General features: G+C 35.8%; 1 protein-coding gene across 1 annotated transcript in view; it reads left to right on the top strand.

The window, feature by feature from the left end:
- The window catches only part of LOC123250331 (cell cycle checkpoint protein RAD17-like), a 38,293-nt gene extending 22,365 nt beyond the window's left edge, over window positions 1-15,928 (top strand). Inside the window, exon 2 of the mRNA XM_044679355.1 lies at window positions 14,421-15,928. Within this exon, the coding sequence (XP_044535290.1) occupies window positions 14,421-15,557 (1,137 nt within the window). The 3' untranslated portion in view covers window positions 15,558-15,928. The remainder of the gene's footprint in view (window positions 1-14,420) is intronic.
- The last annotated feature ends 513 nt before the right edge of the window (window positions 15,929-16,441 follow it).

Raw genomic sequence — 16,441 nt, 5'->3', positions numbered from 1 at the left:
ATATTTATAGCTGCGCTTTTTGTGGTGGCAAAAAACTGGAAAAGGAGGATATGTCCTTCAATTGGGGAATGGCTGAACAAACTGTGGTATATGCGGGTGATGGAATACTATTGTGCTAAAAGGAATAATAAACTGGAGGAGTTCCAGGCGAACTGGAGAGACCTCCGGGATCTGATGCAGAGCGAAAGGAGCAGAGCCAAAAGAACATTGTACACAGAGACTGATATACTGTGGTAAAATTGAATGTAATGGACCTCTGTACCAGCAGCAATGCAATGACCCAGGACAATTCTGAGGGATTTATGGTAAAGATGCTACCCACATTCAGAGGAAGGACTTCAGGAGAGGAAACATATAAGAAAAGCAACTGCTTGAATGCATGGGTCGGGGCGGACATGATTGAGGGTGTGGACTCGAAACTACCACACCAATGCAACCACCAACAATTGGGAAATTGGTCTTGATCAAGGACACATGACAAAACCAGTGGAAAAGTGCGTCGGCCATGGGTGGGGGGAGTGCGGGGGGTGAAGGGGAAAATAGGAGCATGAAACATGTAACCATGTTAAAAATGATTATTAATAAATGTTAAAAAAATTAACAATATGGAAATGTGTTTTGCATGATAAAATACATATAACCTGGATCAAATTGCTTATCATATCCAGGAAGGGGGAGGGAAGGAAGGGAAGGAGACTATTTGGATCATATAACTTCAGAAAATGTATGTGGAAAATTGTTATTACATATAATTGGTAAAATAAAGCATCTTAAAAAAAAAAAAGACTACATGCAGACAAATATATATGAAAATGCTGAGCACCCACACTGGTGAAAGAGGAAATAATTAGCACAGGGAAGTCACTAATATTAAGATGGTTTTGAGTACGTCTTCCTTTAGAAAATGAAATTTTTATTGGGACTTCAAGGAAACCCAAAAAGGAGTAAGCAGAGATGAAGAGGGAGATCATTTTCAACTTAAGGCAGACAGCCTGAGAAAATTGCCTGCAGCTGAAAGATTGGAGAATCTTGTTTGTGGACCAGCACAAGGCCAGTAATACTGGATCAAAGCATATATCGAGAGGTATAAGGTGTAAGAAGCCTGGAAATGCAGAAAGGGGCTAGGTTAGGAAGGACTTTGAATACTAAAAAGTATATTTTTCATTATTTGGTACTGGAAGGGATAGGGAGCCACTAGAGTTTATTGGTTAGGGAGATGATATGATCATTCCTCCACTTTAGGAAAATCTCTTTACTGGCTGAAAAGAGGATGGATTGGAAGAGATTTGAGGCACCCAAAGCCTTTGTCAAGCTGTTGCAACAGCCCCGGCATGAAGTGATGAGGGCCTGCACTAGAATAGTGGCAGTACTGAGATAGCAGAGGAAAGAAGTGAGTGTCATTTGAGAGATGCTGCAAAGGTGAAATCTGTAGATCTTGGCAACAGCTTGAATATGGGAGGGTTGAGGGAAGGAGGGAGGGATGAGAGATTATGAGTTGAGGATTGCCTGTAGTTGTTAAGCCTAAGTGAAGGTAATACCTTCTGCAGAAACAGGGAAGATAGATGTGTAGAAAGTTTTAGAGGGAAAGTGAGTGAGTTCCATTTTGAATATTTTGAATTTAAGGACTAGCCTCAGAGTAAGAGCTGCGTTCAAACCTTGCTTTTGATAGATGCTAGCTACATGTCCTTGAGGCTCCATTGAACTCAGCCTTCCCATTCTTTGAGACTATGAGTTACAGTCAAGTTACCAGTCTCAGTCAGGAGGGGATATTTCCACACTGGGAATTCCTATAACAATAAAATTACCCATTTGAATCAAAATAATAAAAAGAAAGTTGTATCTCCTTTTTGCATTTCACCAGAACAGGACTCTATTCTCTATCCTTTACTTTGTACCTCCTTTCTAGGGAGAATTCTTTCTTTCCTTATTCCTTCATCTGTCCAGTAATTGCTTTGTTTATTTCATTGTTATTATTCCAATGGCCCTAATAACAACTGGATATTTATTGAGCACCAATAATTAGCAACTGCTTCTAGAACATTAGCACTAATTAGCCCTAAAAATAAGGCTTAGGTTATTTTAAAGGATAAAGTCAGCATTAATATTGATTACCATGCTAATTAGACCGACTAGTAAAAGTAGACTATTTGATCTAATGCAATTAATACTCTGTCCATTGCAATTACATGAAGCTTCATTTTAGCATGATGTTAAGATCAAGAGGATTCCTAAAATTTGGATTTTTTCTTTTATAATTCAAATGAATCTGGTCTAGATTCATTAAAATAGTTCAGGACCTATTTTCCAAGTATATTGTTCAGATAGAAACTTTCTACTGATGTGGCAAGTATGTGGAAGCAAGTATTGCTGTCTTCATTAATCCAAGTCATGACATATCGCCTCAGTTGATGGCCCCTTTCAGTCAAACAGTCATTATATGGTAATCATAATACCTAAGCCCATTAAGCTCTTCTGCCCTTTTCCAGAATAAAATTAGGCTAAATGGAAATTATCAATGTTCTCCATCTGAGCCAAAGTAAGTCAAAGTACTCCTCTAATCCAATTGCTGAAATGACAATGAGCACATCATACACTTCCCAACTAGTAGTCATAGAATAATAGGCTGAGAGACAAAAATGAATTCTGATACCATAAAAGGTAATTCTCCCATTTTACAAGTGAAGAAACAGACAGAGAAGTGAAGTGATAGTGTCATAGAGCTAGCAAGTATCTTGAATTCAGGTGTTTTTTTTTAATCTAAGCATCATATTTTAGCCACTGTTCCAAAGGCAATTTAGCAATCATCTAGATCAGTGATGGGCAAACTTTTTAAAGAGGGGGTCAAAGGAAAGGAAATAGTCATCTGTGAGCCTGTTTCTAATGCAACTCTTTCGAAGTTTCATTGTATTGTATCCTACTCATTGAATTTGTCAGATTAGGAATAATGTCGTGTGGCCGAATAGAACATTTCAGAGGGCCGCATCTGGTCCTTGGGCCATAGTTTGTCCATCACTGATCTAGACCAATCCCCACTGTTTTAGAGATGAAGAATCTGAACCTCAAATGACTTTATGAAAGTTACAAATGAATATAGCAAAGCTCTAGATTTTAAATTCTTTGTGGTTGTTGTTCAGTCATTTCATTTGTATCCAAGTCTACATGACACCATTTGGGGTTTTCTCACCAAAGATTCTGGAGGTGTTTTCCATTTTCTTCTCTAGCTCATTTTATAGATGAGGAAACTGAATCTAAAAGAGCTAAGGGACTTTTCTGAGATCATATAATTACTAAATGCTTGAGGCCAGATTCGAACTCAAATTGATGAATATTTCTGACTCCAAAGCCACCATGCTATCCATTGTGTCATCTAGCTGCCTATCTCTATGCTAGGAACATTTTCCAATGATATTTTTATATAAATATATACTTAAGGCTCAGTTTTCCTGCTCTCACCCTAGTCAGGAATAACAAAGTAGTCAGTCTTTCTAAAAATCAATACATTTCATAGGCATAATTCTAAAAAAAAAATTTAATGGTTGATATGGGCATTTAAAATCTTTAAAACTAGACTCCAACCTAGGTTTTCAGGCTTATCATTTACTATTCCCTTTTAAGCACATACTCTTTGTGTCCACTCAAACTGGCCTTTTTGCTTTTCCATATATATGCAAGATTCCATCCATGTGTTCCTCTTTCACTTGTACATCTTAAAATTGTTAGTTTTCTTCAAAGCTCTAAGGAAGTGTCAGCTCCTAAGTGAGACCTTTCCTGATCTTCCCTAACTTCTATTGTCTTCTCCCCACCCAAATTCTCTTTAATTTATCTATATTTATATTCATTACAATTGAACATAAGTCCATCAGTGACCAGGACCATTTCATTTTTGTATTCCCAGCTCACAAGGGACTTATAAAAGGTATGTGATAAATTCTTATTGACTGATTGACATTTGTGCTACAATATTTCTTTGAACAATTCCATTTATTCTTCTGTCATCCTGATTCTCATCGTGATTGACTTAGGTAGTATGGTACTTCAGGTTGTTTGGGAGCCACCATTCTTATTGTGGTTGAACTGCCCTAATAAATACTGTAGTCCATTTAGTGGTGCAAAGCAAGTAACTGTATCTGGATCAGGGTCTTTTTCATTCAAAGTGACAGCTGAGTAAGATTAATACCTACTTTGTTATTCATGGATTTTCTCAAAGTTATTGGTTGATTGCAAAGCTGGCTATGGGGACTGCAACACCTGGCTTTGTAATCTGTAAGCCCAGTTAAAACAATTAAGCTGATTGAATATAAGTACAGAAATCAGACTTAGTCACAATTCCTTTTCCTTGAGACTGTTTGATTTGGCTGGCCTCTTGAGTTCTCAAAGATCTTACCAGTTCAGTTTCAAAGGTTCAGAGTTCAGAAAACTCCATGACACTTTTATGCAGCATTAGCTTGAAAAGAATAGCATAACTGACATAAAATGTAGTATTTAGCAGAGAAACCTGGTCCTCAGAATCTCAGGCATAGCATCAGGATATAATAAAGCTTGCTATGTTTCAGTGGGCATCACAGCCATAAATCATAAAATCTGGACAGTCAACAAAACCAGGTAAAGAACTGTTGACAAAACCCTATCATCACAGGACATGGTTGAAAGGAGGCAAGGTTTTTGACACATAAAAGCCTGAACAACTAAGTTCACAGCTAGGTGGTCAAATGGGAAGAATCTTGGTCTTGCAATGAGGAAAACCAGATTTCAAATCCTACCTCAGAAATTTCTTAGCTGTGTGATACTGGGCAAGTCACTTAATTTTTCTTAGCCACAGTTAAACTTATCTTTTAAATGGTTAAAATAATAGAATTTCCCTTATAAGCTTGTTATAAAGATCCAACAAAATGACATCTAAGTATTTGATAAAAACTTTAATGAGTAATAACAAAGTAATTAACCAATAATGTTAAAATAATAAATAACAAAATTAAAAATTATCAAATTATTATTATTAACCAGCCATATATAGAGTCCAGTGTTTCTCATTAATTATCAACTAACCCTATCCAAAAATAATTTGGCTAGAGACCACATGCCATGATAGACAAAGAGGCAAAAGACCTAGGTTTGACTCACACTAGCTGTGTGGTCCTAGGCAAGTATTTTAACCTCTCTGAGTCCCATTTTTCCCATTTGTAAAAAAAGGTTTAATAATTGCACCTGACTTCTAGTAAGTGCTGATTTTTTGTGATATTCAAATGCAATTATATATGTATATTTATACAGGTACATGTATTGAATAGTGTGTCTTTTAAAATCTTAATACATTTTTATAAATGACAGCTATTGTCATTTTTAGATAAGTTTTGCCCAATAGCAGGAAGAAGTTTCACATTGGCATAAGATTCCCTTTCTTCTCTCCCTATCCTAAATTCTCTAAGTAGATATATAAAGTATACACTTTATAGAGTGACAAGTCCATATTGTTCTATAGCAATGATATTTGTGCAGAAACATGGACTCTGACTTTCGAGAAGGCTCATAATTACATTGCTTAAGATTTCAAATTCTTCATTTGAAAATGTTTTAGTTTATGGTTTTTCCTCTTGAGGAATGCCTTAAACTATCACTACAGAAAGATATAATATGTTGTTTTATCCCTGAGGCCCTGAGAGAATGAGTACCCCCTGAGGGTTACGAGAGAGATGATGTTGGGTTGTATCTTTGAATTATCAGAGGTTGTTGGAGGCATAGAAAATGGTCAGACCACTGTGAGAAGAGAAAAGTCGTGGGGAAAGGAATAAGCATTTATTAAGTAAGAGTCTATTAAGTCTGTCTCTCCTGAACACCTCACCCATTCCTTTACCATCCAAAATACCACCTTGTCCGTTCCTTCCCTAAACTCAGCCATCCCTTTTGTTCCTCCTCCCAATACCTACCTCACCTTTATTCCTTCCTTTAACTGAATAGATCCCAAGATCACCCACATTTCTTGATAACATCTAGTATGTGCTAAATACTATGCCAAGACCTTTACCAATAACTCACTTGATTATTGAGAAGTAGACTTTGTTATGAAGAACTAGTCCCACACTATAGCAACTAAGTTCTCACTTAAATAGGTGGTTCCAAAACCCTCACTGTCTATTATGAATGGAGGGGAGACTGGGAAAGATATTAATATGCTTTCAGGCAGAACTTGCTTATAGACAACTTTCTCCTTCCTTTGCAAATGCTTTTAAATAATCCAATGGGATGGCTGACATTTTGGAAGGACGATAAAATTTATACATCTAGCATTTTACATCCTGGTTTTGTTTTTGCTGCCATAGCCCAGGGTAATCTATATTTCAGTCCTTGAAAGTTTTCAATTCTACTGCTACTATTCAAGATCTGCACAGCATTTAGTTGAATTAGCTCTCTCTAAATGGAGCTGATATATATTAGTAAATGATAAATGTATGTGAAAGCTTGAAAGCAATCAAGTGAGTTAGCAAAATATAGGCAGATGGCAATAGATTAACTAAAACTAAAATGAAACTCTTTAAGACTTCTCAACCACACTTATTTGAAAGAGAACTTGAGTCAATTTCTTTTCTACAATTGACTCGTGAGGTACTATGTCAACTAGCAAGTCATTATAGTCCTACATGTATACATTTACTGTGTTTTTTCTCAGAACCATAGAAGACTTCCTGAAATAAAAGCTAAAGGAAATCTTTAGTATTCAACCATCTTATTAACAACCCTTTTGCTAGGACAAGTTACTTATGGAGAATGTGATTGCTCTTCACTTATATCAATATTTCTGTACCTGAAGGGAGATAAAAGGTCAATTATTTTGATGAGCAGGTAATTGTAGGATATCTATTTGTAAGACTGAACTGGTAGTTTATTCATGTTTTGCACAATATTGCTTTACTAGATTCTAGGTACAAATAAATCAGAAGAATGAGTAAATATATTTCAGGAAAATTCTTCACATATAATAAGCTATTTTGGCACTGTAGATGTGTATTAAATTATCTGACAACTCTGTTCCTTTTGAATGCCTCCTTACTTCTTTCTTCCACTGATTCTGGCTTAGCTCATTCCATTCAGACAAGAAAGTTCCTGAGATAAAAGAATGATGGGAAGAGTGGATTAGAGAAATGAAATTATTTTCAAAAGTCAAGATTTCTTAATATTTTATGTCATGTATCCTTCTGGCAGTTTGTTGAAGGCCCATGGACCTCTTCATACAATAATGTTTTAAATAATTTCTTTCAATTAAGTTAAGAAGTGTTCAATTTTAGTTAGATACAAGTAAAAATTGTTATGTAATGTTTTCTCCATTCAAGTTCACTGACCTTCTGAAACCTGTACAGACTCAAAGGTTAAGAACTCCTGTTTTTAGGGATCACAGGTTGTAAATTCATCCTGCTTTTCCACTGAATTGTTTTTAAAACAAAAACAAGCATTTCTTCCCTAAAAACTGACCCTGTAAGCATGGAAAAATAACAAAATAAAAATAGAACCCCCAAAGAAATGTGCATAATTAAGCAAAGTAAACTTACTCTTTGGATGTTTCTAAAAGTACATGACTCAGACTGTATTTTAAATCCACCTCTCTCTCAGGAGGTGGGTAGCATGATTCATTTTTGGTTTTCTATAATTATAGTTTGTCATTGAATTGATCTCAAATTCTCAAGATTTTCAGAGTTTTTTCTTTATAATTTTATTGTAATAAACTGTTCTGACTCTGCTCACTTCACCAATTCATACAGGTCTTCCCAATCTTCTCTAAAACCATTCATTTATTCTTTTGCTCTTATTTTTGGCACATACTTTATGCAATCATTTTTTTTGCTGCTCTCCTTTTAAAAGGATAAAAAAAAAAACAAGACAAATAAGATCTTCGCTAGTAAATGGAATGGAGATATGAATCAATTATTGGAACCAGGAAGAGTGAGGAAGAGACTTTCTATTTTTTAGTGAAGTACTGGTTACTGAATGACATAAGGACATGATTTTATGAATCCAGAGAACCTAAACTCCAGATTAAACTATTTTTATTTATTTAAACTATTTAAATTATAATTATTTATTTAAGGACACCCAACTAACCAAAAGTGCTATTATATCATCCCAATGTTGTCTCTGCTCCTGGGTAAACTACTTCAGTTTTTTCTAATTGATCTTCTTGAGGCATAATCTCCAATCCCTTCAAAAACCCCTTCAACCCCCTCTGAACTTACTTCAACTTGTTTCTATCTTCTTTAAAATGAATTTTCCCTAAAAAGAACTCACCGCTCTAGAAGTGGTTTGAGAAAAACAGAGCATAATATGAGTATTCTTTTCTTTATCCAGGACAATGACTTTCTTGATGAAGTCTAAGATGATGATGATGATGATGATAGCTAACATTTATAGAACATTCACTCCTTGCCAGGCACAGTGGTAAGCAATTTAAAGTTATTATCTCATTTGATCTTGTCTGTCCTTTGTGATAAGAATTCTATCTCTACAATGTCCTCTGTTCCTCAGTTGTCAACATATGGCACCAGTGAAATAACATGTGTATAGTACTTTGTAAACCTTAAAGTTCTTCATAATATTAATTATTTTATTGTTAGTATTATCAGACATACTCTAATATTAAGAGGTTCAGCACTCCTTGAAAGAGCCATATGCTTTGGGAGACTGAGATATAAGTGCCCATTTAGAAGTATCACTAACAAATCTCTTTTGTTAGATCTATAAATCTTGTTCCTCATATTTTTTCTTATGATTCTGTATAGATTAACTTTTTTCCTCTTTCTTTTGTATTCATAAAACTGTAAACATGTTGCATCTCCCCTCATAGATTATAACTTCTTTGAGTTTAAGGAATATCTCACTTTTGTCTTCACACACTAGGAACTTCGCATAGTACCTGAAACATGGTGGGTAATCAACAAATGTTCTTTGATTAATTCAGTTGCTTCCTCAACAAAAGGAGTGAAGTCAACATAATTATTAAATTCCTGTTCTGTGCCAGGAACTGTGTTAATTGCTGGGGAAATGAAGAAAAGCAATACACAGTCCCTGCTCTCAAGGAACTCACTCTAATGGGGGAGACAACATGAGAACAAATATATACATTCACATGTGTTATATACATATATATACACACACATATATATATATATATACATAATATAATAGTATCTATAATGGATATTGAAAAAATTAATGTTGATTATATTATTTATTAGCAAAACTTCTATGTGAATTGATTCATTTTTTCCAACCCCCAAATCTCAAGGTCAGAGCAGGCATTTCAGTTCTCAAGTTAAAGTAATTATTCTCAGGTCCCCAGATCCTTGTCTTTTGTTAAAGCAGGGTGGAGACAGCTATTCTTTCTTTATCTATAAACAAGAATCCAGCCTCTGCAAGGCATCTGCAAGCACATACCCTTTGGTTCTTGCTAGACATCCCATCTAGATTTGGAGTGATTTGGTCTACAATATGAGAAACAGTCTTTGAAAACATAATTGAGACTACTCATATTTTTTCTAGCCAAAGACTGCTAAAGGAAGCTGGGTTGGTTTGGTAAACTAGCTGACATTGCATTTCTTAAAGGACTAGATAAGAGCCAGTTAGCTACATTGCCCTAGCTTAGTGAAACTATAGGGATCCACTTATCTGAGGAACAGTCCTTCCCTTCCCTACTATGAGGTAATGAGGAAGGAGTTAAGATCTCTAAGCCCACCTTCTTATTAAAATATCCATCAACTGGAACTGGCAGGGGAGGTCAAAATGATGTACTGCCCGGCCAATCAGAAGGAAGATACAGATTGTATGAGATTGACAAATTCCACTTCAGGGTCTTTCTGGGCAAAACCACAAGTGACTGACTGATCCTTTATTGCATATTCCTAATAATAAACTCATAGAAATGACCTAATTTTATCTATTAGTTAAAATTCTGAACATTACAATATAATGTACATACAAATAAAAACATACATGCACATGAATTTCTGTGCATGTATGTATATATGAAATATATATACACAAAGCCAAAAGTGAGTAATTCTCTGAACTCAAAGAGATTACAGCCTGAGAGAGATGTAATCTATTCACTGATTTATGAATACAAAAGAAAAAAGTAAATCCATATAGATCTTCTAAAAGGTAATAAAACAGATTTTTCATTTCCCAGCCTATCTAAATCTCTCTTTCCTAAGAAAAACACTATTGCATATTAAATGAACTATTTTGGATTCCATTATACCTTGATAGCCTTAATTCAATGGCTTTTAGCTATTTGTAATAAAGTTTCCCTCCTTCTTCATAGAGAGCCCTAAGTGGCATTTTCACTGACTGTCCAATATGGCTGTAATTTTCTCCTTCCTCATCTTTCCCTCTTGGCTTCCATGACTTTCTTCAAATATCAACTTCTTTAGGAATTCTTTCCTGATCTTCCTTAATCTTAGTGTCTCCCCCCCCCAAAGATTCTGAAGTTATTTCAAATGTATCTTGTGTATATGTATGTGTCTATGCATAAAATGCCTGGAGTTAGGAGATGTAGTGCTGTTTGTAAAAGGAGCCAAAAGGAGGCTGTAACTTTATTCCTGTCAATACCTATTCTCCTAGGTGGAAGAAGCCATTTGCCTCCCTTTTATCCCATCTTCTTCTTACCTGTGATCTGTGATATCTCTCCCTTTCTCACTTGCAGGCATCATCTTTTGTCTCCCTGCAGCCTTATATCTTGCAGAAAATGAAAGACTATGACATATGGGTATAATAAGGGCACTCTCAAAATCTCTCTGAAGAACTTTAGTGTTGCTTGTGAGTCATGGAAGATGCTGACATGTTACCATCCAACATGGCACAGCCACATCAAAGAAGACATTTTGCTCTGGGAAGAAAGCAGAATCACAGTAGCACAAAGGAAATGTGAGATGCTCAAATCTAGAGACATCTTCATTCCAAATATTCTAATGGACTGTTTTTGCCTGTCCTGTGTAACAGTCTTCTGAGCTAATATTGAATTGATTAGACACAACTGAGCACATCTGATCTCAATATTGTGATGTCATTGGTCCTCTGAGTATGAAGAAAGAATGACAGACTGTTGAGTAAAGAAATTGTTTCTCTTCACTATTCCCCAGCCCCTAAGTACCTTCCTAGTCCTTCCTAGTCAAAGTCTCAGTGGCCTTGAGCTAGTTTTTAGCTTCAACTTTTTCCCTTTTAGAGTAAAACCTTGATTTTCCTCAATGTTGAGAGAGTCTCATATCTTGTTTATGAAACTTTGAGAACTAAGCAGTATACTTTTGTTGCAAGTCTTACAACTGAAGTTCTTTTGAAAACACATTAGTCCTGTTTCATTTCTTTAGTAAGAACATTGTCCTAAGCATACTTTGTCTATGAGTAAGAATTTTGTTTGTGCCTCAAGGTTATCTTAATATGAATTCTTTTTTTATTGATGTAGATATAGGAGGCTTAATAATAACAAACAACATTTATGTAGTGTTTTAGAGCTTGTAAAATATTTCACGTGTTACCTACAGTGATAGTCAAAACAACTTTATAAGATAGATGATATTAATATCCCCATTTTATAGAAGATAAAGTTAAATCTCTTAAAGGTCATAAATTCCAAGTACCACAGCTAGTAAGTTTCCAAGGCAGAATTTGAACCTAGGTTTCCTGACTACAAGTCTTGTTTTCTATTCACTGCATTATTTCCTCCTTAGGGAAAGTCTCCTAACCTCAATTTCGCACTTTATTATTTCTTAAATGTTTATTTATTTAAACTTAATCTTTGATGAAGTACTGTTTTTCTCTTTTTAAAAGTAGAATACTAAGCCCTTGCCAGAGGAGCTGCAGTAGGGCTTAGTGGAATACGAGGAATTCCAGTGACACAGGTTCTAGTTACCAGGAGTTTTTATTACACCTTAGTCCTTGTCCATTGTTGAATACACTGCAATTATCTAAAGAAAGAATGTGGCCTATAGATTCAAATTCTATTGCTTAGTTTTCTTTGAAAATGCCAAATGAATATCTTATGTGTATGTTCATTCCAATGGTAAATTAATTATTGTTGGTTTTATCAGAATGCTAGCGTTTTACATCTGTACACGTACATTTGGCCCATTTCTATGTATGGAACTAAGAAGTCATTTATCCTGTGGATTGGCAAGCTAGGTAAGCCCTTTATTTCATCTCCCATTATGCTCCTCTAAAACTTCATGGTGCCAGACTTTCTTCTGCTACAAGAAGAATTGCTGGAGGCCATAAAATTATCTTTGGTGCCAGACAAATCAAGGTGGGCTTCCGTGTTTTTTTTTTATTTAATATTCACTTTTTCTGGTGGTTGTCTCATAATTATTTTAAGATGGATATCCTGACACAATGAGTAAGAGGAAAGTAAGCCAATGGTACATTCTACTAGCCCCTGCTGCTGGGGAGACTGAGGCTGGTCAATGTTTGAGGTCAAGATTTCTGAGCTGAAATAGAGCAAATGTCATTCAGCTTTCCTCACTAAGATGATCACCGATATAGGGATTCTAGCCCAGGTACCACCATAGTGGCTAAAGAAGTCAAAAAATACAAGTTGAAGCTTCTATGCTGATGAGCAGTGGGGCTGTCCCAGAAATCTGCTCTCTCTCTCTCTCTCTCTCTCTCTCTCTCTCTCTCTCTCTCTCTCTCTCTCTCTTTTTCTCTCTCTCCATAAAGGTTCAGAGTCATTCATTATCCTAGAACAGTGATGGTGAACCTCTAAGAGATAAAGTGCAGGGCCCTGCCCCCACCCCACCCCCAGACCAAGTGCCATGCCCCTCTCCCAAGTACCAGGTATGCCCCATCCCCCTTTGCCTCACACAGGGAAAGGATAAAGTGCTTTGTTGGGCTGCTGGGCAGAGGGGTGGGTAAAGTGAGGAATGTCCTCAGCGAGTATTGAGAAAGGGAGAGAAGTGGCCTGAGCTCTCTGCTCCTCTCCAGCTCTCCCTCCTATGGGCTTCCTACCTTACCCACTTTGCTCTCCCATTAGGTTGCTGGGTAGAGGGGCAGGTGATGTCAAAACTGTTGTCTGGCAAGGTGGAGAGGGGGAAGAGAGGAGCTCTTCAAGCAGAGTCCCTCTGCCTTTCTAGTAATGAATTCTAGGTGGAGGGTTGGGGAGGCAGTGTGGCCACATGCCCACAGAGAGTGCTCTGCATGCCATCTTTGGCACCTGTGCCATAGGTTTGCCATCACAATCCTAGAACAAAGGTTCTTTTATATGACTTTGTAAATAGCCTCTCATATCCTGAAATTCTAATGATGAACATTTTCTTCATCATTCTATCTAAAGATTAATTCATTAACCTTTTAGAGTAACTCCATGCCCTGTATTCTGATCAGAGGTCTGAATGATAAAAGTATAGTTATGATATACATAGTAGTTCCTGGAAAATAATAGTAATAACTTGATCAGTTGATGGTACTGCATTCTAAATTTCTTTCCCATGTATCTTTTTTACTCAATATTCAATGTAGGATCATGATTAATTGCATTAAGACATGGTGCCAACATTTCATAAGTTTTTAAGAAGCCCACAGATGACAAGCAAAAAAGCCTCCATTTTTGCTAATAATATAGTTTGCTAAATTGATCAAAGACCAAAGTATATATCAGCGGCCCATTGTTAATTCCCTGACTTCCAGAACTGGAATGATTATCTACACAAGTGAATTACATCAATTTTATATTGATCCTCAATGAAAATTATTCAGGAAGAAATCACTTCTCAGTTCGGTCATTGGACATCTCCACTTTCTCTATTCCTCCTCTCAGATACCTGAAAGGTAGGCTTCAAAATCTGATCCACAGGATAATTTTTTTAATCCACTATGATCTAGTTAGAGAAAAAAAACCCTCCCCGACGTTCTTCTGTGTTTTTAGGAAAGGACAGAGCTAAAGGAAGGGCAAACATGATGTTTTATGTATTGGTGGAAAAGTGTCCTCCAATGAAGGGAGATATTTATAGTTATTGTTCTTATCATATCCTTTTATGTTGCTTTTAAAAGGGCTCATTGTGTCTATTGGATAATTAATAAGAAGCATACCAGTTGGGGCTTGTTAGCTATAGTGTTATTAAGTATATAGACTCACTGAATTACTCCCCAAATCAACTCCAAGTAAATGAGGGGAATACTTCAGGTATTGTTCTTACTTTGACCTCTGAATAAAAAAGAATTTTGCTATACGAGCAAATCTGCAGAATAATTGTTAACAGGAAGTATACCACCAATGGAGCCTAATTAGCTATAGTGGTAAGTATACAGACTTACTAGTTTATTTCTAAACCCAAAGAGTATCATGCCATATATAAACTAACTAAAACTACTATAGCATCCTATAATTTCAAAGCAAACACCTCATCCAACTTCCTGATTTTACCTGATGAGGAAACTAAGGTCCAAAATAGGCTATAGGGCTTCTTCAAAATCACAGAACTTTAGAGTTGCTTTGTAAAGGATGTTCTGGTGATATAAGAAGTGCAATAAACAGTCTCCAGCTTTCTTCTTTTAAAGGTAATTCTGAGGAGACCAATTTTTGGTCAAGGAAAAAAGGGATGTCTTCATTAAAATCAGATGTCTTGTTGTCAAAAGCAAGGCAGAGAAAGAGACCTGATAGTACTTTGGAAAACCAAGAAGTTCAGGCAATTGGTGGCAAAGATGCCTGTCTCTTTCTTTTCAGAGCTTTGGGAAAGATATATTGTAAAAGAACACCTCTAACGGAATTGGAATTTCCTCGATTACCTTCTCATTTGTCAGAATATGAACAGGACCTGTTACTTGTTGAACCCGAGGAGGTTGTAGAAAAGGCACACATACCTGGAGAGCTGTTTAATTTATACCTTCACCAAAACTATGTAGATTTCTTCACTGAAATAGAAGATCTTGTGAGAGCCAGTGAATACATGAGTTGTGCTGACATCCTCCATGGTGACTGGAATTCAAGGACCACTCTTGGGGAGTACAGTGCATCTGTAGCTACAAGAGGTGTGATGCATTCCAACAAATCCAGAGGTTTTGCTTATTGTCAAGGAGGAGGAGCAAGTTTTCGACCTCTGCACAAACCTCAGTGGTTTCTGATAAGTAGAAAGTATCATGAAAATTGCCTGGCAGCAAAGTCACTTTTTTCCAGTTTCTGCTCACCCCCTTTGTGTCTTCAAACGCAGCTTTTGCCATACCTGGCTATGCTAACTAATCCAATGAGAAATCAAGCTCAGATTGCTTTTATCCAGGATGCTGGAAGGCTTCCCCTAAGGAGGTTTTTTGGAAGATTGAAAATGGAAGCCCTAACTGATAAGGATTCTGGAATGATAGACTCTAACAGTGATGATGAGGCTAATCGTGAAGGATCACCACCTACAAAGATACTTATGCACAAGGACAAAATCAAAACTTCAGAGACTGATGCAGAAACATCATTATTTCTTCCTTCGAGTCAGACTAGTGGAACAGATCTACCGGCCAGCCAGCCCCAGCCTGCTACAGCTCAAGGATTCATGGAGGAAGAAGAGATCACAATAGAGGAATATGACAGTGATGAAATGTAGCTAAATAACCTACTTGATGGTCAGGTGCTCTTTGACAAATTCATTTTAATTTTATTCAGTGGTAAATGAAGTTACTTGAATAAAGTTAATGTGTTTCCAGTGAAATTATTGTATTGTGAAAGTCCACCTGTGTGGTGTATAGTCTATACTTGCAAAATGTATGTAGTCTGTACACTTGTATTACTATACAAGTCCATTTTATGGGACTGACTATACCTTTAATGGGGAAAGAATAAATTCAATCAGGCTTTAAATGTTTAGCTTAAATCTGAACCCTTTTTAAAGGAATATTGATAAAACAATCAAAAGACATAGCAAGAATTTTTATGGAAAAGTTATGAAGTTTTTGAAACACAGCAATTAGTAAATAGTAAGATCTTTTAAGTTATTTAAAAAAATTTTTCCACTAGTATTTATTTAGTTCTATTAAGTGGTGTACAGTGGAGAGGTCAACATTTATCAGCAAGTTCATGTGAAGGTTATGCTAAATTAAAAAATGTTAATTAATGTATAATTTGAGAATATTGTATATATAAACTGTAAAACTAAAATAGTTCACTTGTTAACTATTCAAGATGTAAATAAACTTAGAGCCTTATTACCATTTTTTGTTTTCCTTTACCTGTCTATTTTTATAAATGTTTAAAACGTGAAAGCCTATGTTGTATAATTATTTTTCAATAAATTATGCATATATCTACTCAAAATGTATCATATTTTAAACAAAAAATTGAATGCATTTTATTTCTTCAATAAAAAAAATCACAGAACAAGCAAATGATGCATTAATTAAAGCTTTTTAAACAATAGATTTCCCCCCATGATCAAGAAGAAAGGTTCGTTTTTATTGTGATTCTTTTTTTTATACTTCTTTTTTATTTTAC

Source organism: Gracilinanus agilis, chromosome 1 (assembly GCF_016433145.1).
Source record: "Gracilinanus agilis isolate LMUSP501 chromosome 1, AgileGrace, whole genome shotgun sequence".
NCBI lineage: Eukaryota > Metazoa > Chordata > Mammalia > Didelphimorphia > Didelphidae > Gracilinanus > Gracilinanus agilis.
This window is presented reverse-complemented; position numbering and strand designations above follow the sequence as displayed.